We start from the raw sequence: 10,610 nt of genomic DNA on the forward strand, positions 1-10,610 counted from the left end.
TCTCTACCAGCGTCACAGCTCGGACCTCTGGGGCAGTGCTTTATTCTCAGAGTGGGAGGGGTGGCATTAGGCCCCACCTATGCATAATAGTGCTTGCCACACCCCTGCGTGCAGTTACCTTGCTCTCTTCCATTTGGAGCAGGTGGGGGTGGGCAGAGCTTGCCAGGCACGTGGCAATAACATCGTCTGCACTGCTCAGTTCCGAAACAAGCGCCTAAGTCCAGTTCCTCCGTGGGACAGGCGCAATTTGTAGGAAAGTTTATACATGTGAGTGCGCATATATACAGGTCACGTGACTTTAACTAGAGAAGAAAATTCTATTTATGCATCCAGCGGATGTCAGGAAATCTTTTCTGCAGAAGCAGGAAGCGAGAAGCGGGCCGTGCGGGGAAGTGACTCATCCCTGCGGCCGACAGCTAGATGGAGCAGGGGAGAGGAGGATTCAATACAGCGGGGGTCAGCAGGAAAGTTAGATTTCACTGCGCAACCCAGCAGGAAGGGCTGAGCCAGCCCTGTACAATGTGCAATGTAATCGCGAGCCGGCCCTGTACAATGTGCAATGTAATCGCGAGCCGGCCCTGTACAATGTGCAATGAAATCAGTGAGCTGACCTTGTATAATGTGCAGTTCAATCAGCGAGCCGTCCCCTGTATAATGTATAGTTAAATCAGCGAGCCAGCCCCCAATACAATGTATAGTTAAATCAGCGAGCCGGCCCCCTGTATAGTGTATAGTTTAATCAGCGAGATACCCTGTGTATAGGTAGAAGCCGGGGGCCGGGAAGGGCCGTATATTTTGCTTTCGGGGGGGCAGGGCGCAGTCAAGCCGTATGAAGCAATCTGCTGAGATATTTTTGCAGTAAATATAGAATCGGTTCGTTGAGTAAATCCCGGATCTTCTCCCCTCATTTCCTTCCCCTTTCTTTCAGCCGCTCAGAGCAGGAACACGATGTCCTATGAGTCACGGGCCCCAGAAAAGAGCAGCCACCCCCACCCCCACCAGGCCACAGGAAAGCCCCTGGGTGGCTGCCAAGGCACAGAGGCCACAGGCCAAGCTTTCCGGGGCACAGACACCGACCCTAAATGGGGCCACAGGCACCGACCCTAAACGGGGCACACAGGCACCGACGCTTATTGTTTTATATAGCACCATCACATTCCGTAGCGCTGTATATTGGAGAACAGGCCAAGCCTTCCGGGGCACAGATGTTTATTATTATTATTTTATATATCACCATCATATTCCATAGCGCTGTACAACGGGGCACGAATCACTTTGGACCACAAGTAGAAGATCCGGCCACAGAAGGAACGTTTAGGAGTACGCGGACACGGCTTCCACTTTGTTAATGTAACAGGTTTAATAAAGCTTGTTTAGGAGATACAGGTAACCAGGCAACAAAACCAAACAGCTGCCCCTCCAGAAAAACACATTTATCAAAATAAAGTAAAAGAGCAACAAACCGTAATAAATCAAAACCCCATAAGCACGATTTACAGACAGCCACAGCGTGTGTGTGCGATACTGCCGTGGTAACAGGTAGGGCCAACGCCGTGGTAACAGGTCCTTGCTGCCGAAAACAACGTTTCAAAGACACTATTGAATTGAACTTTATTAGCAGTTTTTGTCTTTGTTTTACTCCACAGAGCGTGGAAACCGGGAGCAGCCGCCGGGCCTGCGACGCTGCCACTTTCTGCTTAAAACATGAAACCCACCAACACCGCAGCATCAGGGAATGCGGGGGCCACAACTGCCACGTTTCAAGCAGGAAAAGTGTAATTTAAACCAAATCTTCAAGGACCTTGACAAGTTGTGAAGCAAATGGTCCCACCACCTCCTGGTGCAACGTTGGAGCAGCAAGACCCCCGAGAGAGGACCCCCGAGTGAATCAAGCGCTGATGGGTTCATCGCAGTCCCTGCCACCGGTGGTTGTCACATTCACTCCCCGCGTGGCATTGATACGTTCAGCACCGGTCCCCAGTCTCCCCACGGCCTTGCCGTTTTATCCCCGGTACACCCCCCCCCCCCGGAATGTCCCGTGTGACGGGGCTGGTTACTTGCCAGATCAGGGGGGAACTTGCGGGGTGGGGGTCTTGCCCATGATCTTTTTGGAGCACTCGAGGAGGGCGTTGTGAATGTCCTTGGCACAGGAGATCTGGGACTTGATCATGCTCAGGTACTGGGTATAGGGCAAGCTCTCCGTCTGCACCGCGTCGGGCTTGGTGGCCGTCGGCACCAGAGTGGGGGAATGCTTGGCGCTGTCGTAGCTCTGAGAGAGGCATTCGTACGCCAGGCGCTGGGGAGAGAGATTGAGAAATGTGAACGTCTAAAGAACATCTGCCCCCCTCAACAAGCAAGTTACTGCCCCATCAGCCCCCTGCGAGCGCATTAACTCCCCTCCTGCCCATTTATTTATTGAATAGCGGTGGGTGCGTAATGAAAATGTTTTAAATAGCAGGGATCAGGACGATACAGAAACCCGGGGAACTTATTTAGCTGTCAGAACGCCGGCAATTTGCGGCGCGGCTTCAGTTATTCGGAGCCGGAACATCAATAATGGCTTCCCTGAAACTTGTGTGAACGAGCAGCGCCTCCTGCTGTCACAGCCGGAATCCAGTCACCTTCCATTCCCTCCGACGCGGCCCTCTCCGTGCCTAGGGGCCGACACATGACTGCGGGGTTAATTGGAGGCAGCCAGCACTTCCCCACAGTCTCTACTCCTTTGGCCCTCGTGTTCCTCCTCCATCGTTGCCCAATACGCTATGACTGAGCCGCGCAGGCGTTTCGTGGCACTGTCATTCAGGGGCAATTATTTCTCATTATTACAGCAACAAGTTCGACGAGTTTATTAACAAAACACCCCGAATGCGTCAGGAAGGAGACTTCCTCCTCCTCCTCCTCCAAAATAACGACGCCGGGAGACGCGTGGAGCAGAGTACCTGTGCCGAACGGCTCAAAGAAAAGCCTGTGTCGGCATATCGGCCCCCGGCTAGTCTGTAAACCTTAATCAGTCGTTGGTCTCGTCTTAGATTCAGGAGCCACATGCCTATCCCATGCATGTTTAAATTACCTTACTTTATTAACCTCTGCTGGGAGGCTGTTATACTTATCCACCGCTCACTCTGTAAAGCAAAACTTCCTTACATTTCCACATATTTATTGAAATAACCCCAGAGGATCCAAAACGATTCCCTTCCCACACACTCTGTGGGGATGCCGACTACTATGTTAAGCTCATCGCGCTCCCCATTTCCACCTCTTACCAGGCAGAGCTCCAGCTGGTCACACAGAGCGTAGAACTCCTCCAGGCTCTTATCGAACCTCTGAACGGGGCCGTCGGCGCTCTTCCTGCACGCAAAGAGAAACGGCAGAACGTCAGCAACACCCACAACCAACGCATGCGCAGGGCAAGCCTACGGGCAAAGCCTACGGGCAAAGCCGAGGAAGGGTTAGACAGGGCCCAACGGCTGTGGTTAGTTTTAGCTCCAAGCGTTGTGTGCGGCTCACGCGTCTGGGGTTATTTCAGTGACTTTACCCCGGGGCAGGAGGCTTCCGCACATCACGCACAGGCAGCCGATACTCACTGGCCGTTATCAATGTTTGTGTTCTGTACCAGGTTCTGGGCTGCGACCTTCATCAGGTTCTAGAATAAAAATACACGACAGAGAATAGTCTGTTAGATCTGCCGGACGCCGGCCCCCGCAATCCCGCATCCACCCTGATGGGGCGCCCGCGCCCCAATCCCAGCTATGGCTCCCAGTCCCACTATCCCCTCCCACCAACTGACTCCCAGCCCTATTATCTCCTCCCAGTCCCACTATCCCCACTCAAACACTTACTGCAAGCCCCACTATCCACTCCCAGCCTCCTATGGCCTCAGACCAACCGACCCTCTGTCCAACTATCGCCTCCAAGCTATTGGCTCTCAGTCCCGCTATCCCCTCCCCCAAACTGACTCCCATTCCCACTATCCTTTTCCAGCCCCACTACCCCCCTCACCTGCAGGCTCTCCTTCAGCTGAGGGATCAGCATCCTGTATCTCTGGACGGGGTCGAAGTCTTGCTGCTGTTGGGGGAGCCCGAGCTGCTGCTGCTGCTGGCCCCCCGCTCCTCCAGGGCCCAGCTGTGGCCCCTGAGGGCCGCCTCCCGCCAGAGGCTGCAGAACTTGGTTCATGGGCGCCGCCATTACTGTGCGTGACTTCCGAGACGCGGAGGGCGGGGTCCGCGCTAATTGGTAGAGAACCTTAGCCCAAATAGCTTGTGCTATTGGCGGAGAGGGCTGCCATTCTCAGCTGTTGGGCGTGTTATTAATAAATGAGGCTTGCTATAGGCCAGGTTGCTGTCACTGTAGGCGGTTCCATTCTGCGGAGATTTCGCATACCTGCCAAGTGCCATCCATACCTGCCAAGTGCCCCTGTGTGTGAGGGACAGGCCATCCATACCTGCCAAGTGCCCCTGTGGATGAGGGACAGGCCATCCATACCTGCCAAGTGCCCCTGTGGATGAGGGACAGTCCATCAACCGCTGTTACCTGTCTTTAGTTGATGCGCTGGTTGGAAGGCCCCGCTCAGACTACTCAGGACCATCCTTGGCACTATAAAAATGAAAGGCAATGGTTTTGTTGAGTGCCCTCCTGCCCCTTGAACGCCCAGCGTGGGCTCTGCAGTGATGAAAGTCCTGATAATAATGATAATAAACCCCTGGGGACGACTCCATCAGCCTCTCGCGTCTTTAAATGCCCCAGGACGCCATTCTCCGGACATTTCTCGGGCATCTGTATGACGAGTGAGCACTAGATGGCGATGCGACACGTTTACGGTAAACAGGTTCGTGATTGGCTGACGCAATATTTACCAACAAACGCAAAGGAATCGACTCGCTCGACGGGTCGCAGAGACTTCCCTTCAACAGCGATATGCATATGTAACGTGTGCCAGCGGTCTGTGGTAACGTTTGATTGGTAGTGTATGTGTATATTAATGTGTGTGAGTATGGGTGTGTGTGTGTGTGTAAGCATGTATGTGTAAATGTTTGTGTGTGTGTAAGCATGTATGTGTAAATGTTTGTGTGTGTATGGGTGTGTAAGCGTGTATGTGTAAATGAACGTGTAAGCGTGTATGTGTAATTGAATGTGTGTGTGAGCGCGTATGTGTAAATGAATGTGTATGTGTAAATCAATGTGTAAGCGTGTGTAAGCGAGTACGTGTAAATGAACATGTAAGCGTGTATGTGTAATTGAATGTGTGTGTGAGCGTGTATGTGTAAATGAATGTGTAAGCGTGTATGTGTAAATGAATGTGTATGCACGTTTAAGCATGCATTTGCATGTGTAGGTGTGTGTTAGCATGAGGGTGTAATTGTGTTAGTATGTGTGTTGGCAGGAGTGTGTTAGCCTGTGCAAATGTAAGTGTAAAAACGCTACTCTGACACGCTGCTGCTTCTCAGCCATGTTTTCTCGTGTAGCGTGCTGCCCCCTGCAGGATGTGGTATAACTGGGTCACTGATTTGGGTTTATACACCCTGCCACATGTATGTGCGTCCTGGCGTTCTCCTAGGTACCGACTTCCATGCCCCATGTCGTCATGGTGACCGTTTATGTGTTCTGCGAGCTACACACCAAATGCAGTCACACAAAACCCAGAACACAGACAGGGACTACGACTCCCGTCACCCACTGCGCACGCCCCGCCCCTTTCCCCCAACATCGCCCGCGCTCACCTTAGCGGACGTTCATCTGCCAGTCGGCTCGTGGGGGCGGCGTCTCCGACGTTCCCGACTTCTGGTTTCCGAGAGGCTGGGAAGATGGCGCCGACTATACAAACCCAGAGCCAGCGGGAGGATGGACACCGGTAGGACACGGCGGCCCCCCCCCCACCCCCCCCCCCTTTCCCCTAACCGGGTGGGGTCAGAGCAGATGTGTGTATAATGTATGTAATGTGTGCGGTGCACGCATGTAATGTGTCTCCTGGAGTATGTGAGACGTAAACCACGGAGCGCAATCCACATCCCGCAGCGCTTCACATGCACCGTGGAAACGTGTTCTGGAACACACTGTTACCCTTAAACATGTAATCCGTGTAGAAATCCCTCCCCGCGTGTTATTTACGTGTCTCTTTCCTCTGTGTTCCAGGTCCAGCTCCCATCGCACGCTTCCCGAGAGGTGAGTCTTAACGTGTTTGTAAGGGGTCTGAAGAGCTTGCGCTGGCCGTGTCCCCCTCACCGGCTGTTTGTGTTCTCCGCAGGTCGGGGGTCGTTTGCCGGGTGAAGTATTGTAACAGTCTGCCTGATATTCCTTTCGACCCAAAGTTTATTACGTATCCCTTCGACCAGAACAGGTGAGTGGCCACTCATGATGCGCGTAACGCTGAGTCCCCTCGGGCTCCTTTCTCCAGATGGAGAATCTCACCGCCCCCCTGCTCTCTCCGCTCGCCGAGCGGGAATCTCACCGCCCCCTGCGCTCTCCGCTCGCCGAGCGGGAATCTCACCGCCCCCTGCGCTCTCCGCTCGCCGAGCGGGAATCTCACCGCCCCCTGCGCTCTCCGCGTGGGAATCTAACCACCGCCGAGCAGGTATCTCACCGCCCCATGCTCGCCAAGTGGGAATCTAACCTCCTCTCCGGTCACCGAGTGGGAATCTCCCCGCCACGCTCTCCAGTCTGGGGCTGACGAGGCCGTCTCGGTGTCTTTCTCAGGTTTGTGCAGTATAAAGCCACGTCTCTGGAGAAGCAGCACAAGCACGATCTCCTGACCGAGCCGGACCTCAGTGTCACCATCGACCTCATTAACCCAGACACCTACCGCATAGACGCCAACGGTAAGATGCTCTCCTGCACTGGGGGAGGGGGGTGGGAGAGGAGAGACGCTCCATCACGCTCTCCTGTTTTCAGTTCTCCTGGACATAGCAGACGAGAAACTTTTGGAGGAGGAAATCCAGGCCCCGAGCAGCTCAAAGAGGTGAGTACACTCAGACAATAAAACTCAACTCACACGCTGCCGTTTTAGAGAGGCCTTGGCATGCCGCCCCCTCCTGTCCGAGAGCCAACCAATCAGGGGACCCAAATCCCACTAATATGGCTGGCCAGGGGCACCCATGGAGTTACATGATGATTGGAATTTTTTGTGGCCGTCCTTGGCTCTAACTTGGTTCTTCCCTCAGGTCTCAGCAGCACGCCAAGGTGGTACCATGGATGAGAAAGACTGAGTACATCTCCACCGAGTTTAACCGATACGGCGCCTCTAATGAGAAACCCGAAGTCAAGTGAGTTTCTGGGGATGAGTGTAGGGGGGTAGTGTCCTGACTGGTGGGATTTATCCTTTTGGAGAGTTCTAATTTTTGAGGAAGGAATGTGAGTGTAAATCAAGCGGGGTTTGGTGATCTGTGGCATCTATGTGTCTTCCTCGTGGCCGCCCAGGTGGTCTTGTTGCATGGTGTTGGTGTGTAACCTCCGTGTCTTGGCAGGATCGGTGTGTCTGTGAAGCAGCAGTTCACTGAAGAGGATATTTACAAAGACAGAGACAGCCAGATCGCTGCCATCGAGAAGACGTTTGAAGACTCCCAGAGGCCTGTGAGTAAATGGGGGAGGGCGGAGGGAACGGGCTGTGGGGCAGGAGAAGCGTGGAAGGAGTAGGGTAGGAGGCAGTGGTGGGCTACGGGCTAGTTAGAAGGCACGGAATGAGGCAGTGGGTAGCGCTTTAACTAATGTCATGCCTCTTGCAGATAAGCCAGCACTACAGCAAGCCGCGTGTCACGCCTGTGGAGGTGATGCCGGTGTTCCCAGACTTCAAGGTATGTTTTCAGGCTGTCGGCTCAGGCGCTGGATCAGTATTGAGTTTGATGGAGAGTTGCAGCGTCCCTCACAGTGTCTTCTCTCTCTCTCTCTCTCTCTCCTGCAGATGTGGATCAATCCATGCGCGCAGGTCATCTTCGACTCGGATCCAGCTCCAAAGGACGCTCAGGGCTCTGCCGCCCTGGAAATGATGTCCCAGGCGATGATCAGGTGCGTTGTATGAAGGGGGGTCGGCAGGATGGCGACGCTCATAGGCTTCTGCTGAGGGTTACGCCAGCTCGCTGCCTCTTCTGTTTGTTATTGAATTGTGGAATAATTCTGTTTTTCCCCACGCCAGAGGTATGATGGATGAGGAGGGCAATCAGTTTGTTGCATATTTCCTTCCTGGAGAGGACACTATGAGAAAACGAAAGCGAGATCAGGAGGAGGGTCTGGATTACATGCCGGAAGACATGTGAGTCGCGTTAGACTGGCTAATGGCTGGCGAGCTTGGGTTGCTTCTAAACTCCAGTTATGGGGGTGGGGTAGGTAGAGGCCCCCGGCTGATGCTGTTTATTCTTTTATGTGTTAATTAACCAATCCTGCTTCACAGATACGATTACAAGATCGCCAGAGAATACAACTGGAACGTGAAAAACAAGGCTAGCAAGGGATACGAGGAGAACTACTTTTTCATCTTCCGGGAGGGCGATGGCGTGTACTACAACGAGTTGGAGACCAGGTAAGATGCCTCTGCCCCGTTCTTCTTCTCGGCCGGCCGCGGGAGGACGAACTTCGATATTTAAGGTGCTCTTCGATCTCTTCCCAGAGTGCGTCTCAGTAAGAGAAGAGTAAAGGCAGGAGTCCAGTCCGGAACCAACGCTGTGCTGGTGGTGAAACACAGAGACATGAATGAGAAGGAGCTGGAGGCTCAGGTAACAAAAAGAGCCGGTGGCTGAGCTTTTAGGAGTCAAGGCCAGGGATAATACAGGCATGGTGTGGGGGGCTACAGGGCGAGAGACTGTTGTATGTGAGGGTCGGAGCTCCTGAGGAATCCCCATGTCCCCCCTGCATGCAGCTGATCGTTTATTATTGGGTTTCACAGGAAGCGCGCAGAGCTCAGCTCGAGAACCATGAACCAGAGGAGGAAGAGGAGGAGCTGGAGGTTGATCAAGATATTCAAGGTTCAGGTAAAAGAGAATCTCCTCTTGCAAAAAAACTTAAACGGAGGTGGAACCTTAAAGGGTTAAAATACTTAATTGTTTGTCACATCCCTTCTCACAATTTCCTTTTAATTCCTCAGATGCTGAAGACGGAGAGAAGGGGAGCGAGAGCGAGAAGGAAGGCAGCGGCGAAGAGTCCTCCGGCAGTGAGAGTGAAGAGGAGGGAGCGGAAGACAAAGAGGACGAGGAGGATAAGGAGAGCAGCGAAGAGGACAGAGCGGCCAGAGATAAGGAGGAAATCTTTGGCAGTGACGATGAAGACAGTGATGGTCAGAATGACAGCGGGCGAGAGGGGGAAGAGAGCGGCAGCGACGACGATGACAGAGGCAGGGGACGGAGAAGTGGCAGCGCCAGTAGTAGCCCGTTTGGAAGTGAACAACAGGACAATGAAGATCAGAGCGGGAGCGATCAGGGCTCTGGCTCTGGATCTGATGGCAGCGACAGTGACTGATCTTCTCCTACCTCTGCCCATCCCCCTCCCCTCTTTGTAAATAAAATGTCTGTAAAATAATTTTGAATAAAAGTTGTTTTTCTGAACAGTGTGTGTGTGGATCAGAGCCGATTAGATGCTTAGAGGTAATCCCTGGACCCCAGACCCATCCGGTACCCACAACTGGACCTGGTGTTCAATGCTGCATTAAGAAGAATGATCACCAGGGGCCATCTGTGAGGAGCACAGGGAAGAACGAGGAGGGGACATGCGCTCTATCAGCGAGCTCCAGCCAGCCTCTTTCTAATCCATCAGTAGGATCTTTGGCGAGAGCCCGGTGGTGGCGCCCTACGCAGCTGGGAGAGCCCGGTGGTGGCGCCCTACGCAGCTGGGAGAGCCCGGTGGTGGCGCCCTACGCAGCTGGAGGGGGATTCACTGAAGAACCCGGTGATCCCCCCCCCCCCTAAAGCAGGATATAAATCAATCGGAAAGACCTGGAAATAAACCTGTTCTCATATCTCTAAATAAATCCAGAACATGCGCCCAGGCAGCCACATGCTAAGGACACGTTAATAAGCACACGGGAGCGCGTGTGACACGCAGTAATCAAAACAATGAGTTATTCACATGGGAGGTGCACGCATCCCACCGCTGCAGCCTCTGGACCAGGGTTAGTCATAACAATAATTATCCGAAGCTGTCGGGTGCCGATCGGTTCATTCGCTCTCAGCGTGCGGCTCGGATGTGGACGGAGCTATGGCGGCAGAAGGGGTAGGTGGGCGGAAGGGGTTAATGTAACTGGAGTAAAGTGTGCACTTGGAGGCTGGGAAGCAGATGAAGGGGTTAAGTAACTAGGCAGGTGGAGGGGGTAAAAGTAACTTAGGAGAAGTGGAGGGGCAGCTGTATATCTGGGGGCCGGTGGAGGGGCAGCTGCATATCTGGGGGCAGGTGGAGGGGCAGATGCCAGCTAGCTGGAGTTACCTTTCATTCTAAGGAGATGCGATGCTGGGTTTAGAATGTTCGTGGCTCAGAGATGGAATAAAAACACATTCAGGGCGTAGCAAAAAAAACCCAAGCGGGTAAAAAACCATCCACGGGAAGTCCCATTTATTATAAGCCTCTCCCGCTGTCCATGTATAATAATTCCTCGCTTTTACCTAAATTACTATGTTTTTACACATTTAAGGATTCCT

The 10,610-nt window shown here is 53.2% G+C and overlaps 3 protein-coding genes across 3 annotated transcripts in view; 2 read left to right on the forward strand and 1 right to left on the reverse strand.

The window, feature by feature from the left end:
- Positions 1-2,065: 2,065 nt before the first annotated feature.
- LOC149274095 (mediator of RNA polymerase II transcription subunit 29-like) lies at positions 2,066-4,185 on the reverse strand. Its single transcript, XM_089505831.1, has 4 exons — positions 4,000-4,185; positions 3,585-3,643; positions 3,264-3,348; positions 2,066-2,296 (listed from the first exon to the last, which is right to left on the reverse strand). Exons 1-4 carry the CDS (start codon positions 4,183-4,185, stop codon positions 2,066-2,068), a joined length of 561 nt encoding a protein of 186 aa, XP_089361957.1.
- Positions 4,186-5,801: 1,616 nt separating this feature from the next.
- On the forward strand, positions 5,802-9,438 carry LOC149274096 (RNA polymerase II-associated factor 1 homolog). The gene is made up of 14 exons (XM_089505824.1): positions 5,802-5,848; positions 6,130-6,159; positions 6,242-6,334; positions 6,691-6,812; positions 6,886-6,952; positions 7,155-7,256; positions 7,458-7,563; positions 7,716-7,784; positions 7,892-7,995; positions 8,123-8,239; positions 8,378-8,506; positions 8,594-8,699; positions 8,870-8,954; positions 9,068-9,438. The coding sequence occupies exons 1-14, from the start codon at positions 5,802-5,804 to the stop codon at positions 9,436-9,438; spliced, it is 1,548 nt and encodes a 515-aa protein (XP_089361950.1).
- Positions 9,439-10,173: 735 nt separating this feature from the next.
- LOC149274097 (suppressor of cytokine signaling 4-like) overlaps positions 10,174-10,610 on the forward strand; it is a 1,019-nt gene continuing 582 nt past the window's right edge. The window contains exon 1 of the mRNA XM_089505833.1: positions 10,174-10,188. Within this exon, the coding sequence (XP_089361959.1) occupies positions 10,174-10,188 (15 nt within the window). The remainder of the gene's footprint in view (positions 10,189-10,610) is intronic.

Source organism: Sceloporus occidentalis, unplaced genomic scaffold (genome assembly GCF_023333645.1).
Source record: "Sceloporus occidentalis isolate IW3139 unplaced genomic scaffold, rSceOcc1.0.p SCAF_347, whole genome shotgun sequence".
NCBI lineage: Eukaryota > Metazoa > Chordata > Lepidosauria > Squamata > Phrynosomatidae > Sceloporus > Sceloporus occidentalis.

Coding starts and splice junctions, on each gene's coding strand:
- LOC149274095 (XM_089505831.1), bottom strand. CDS start 4,185: ATGGCGGCGCCCATGAACCAAGTTCTGCAGCCTCTGGCGGGAGGCGGC. Junction 3,644..3,999: donor AGCTGAAGGAGAGCCTGCAG/GTGAGGGGGGTA, acceptor TTTTTATTCTAG/AACCTGATGAAGGTCGCAGC. Junction 2,297..3,263: donor ACCAGCTGGAGCTCTGCCTG/GTAAGAGGTGGA, acceptor CTCTCTCCCCAG/CGCCTGGCGTACGAATGCCT.
- LOC149274096 (XM_089505824.1), top strand. CDS start 5,802: ATGGCGCCGACTATACAAACCCAGAGCCAGCGGGAGGATGGACACCG. Junction 7,564..7,715: donor TTGAAGACTCCCAGAGGCCT/GTGAGTAAATGG, acceptor TGCCTCTTGCAG/ATAAGCCAGCACTACAGCAA. Junction 8,955..9,067: donor TCAAGATATTCAAGGTTCAG/GTAAAAGAGAAT, acceptor TTAATTCCTCAG/ATGCTGAAGACGGAGAGAAG.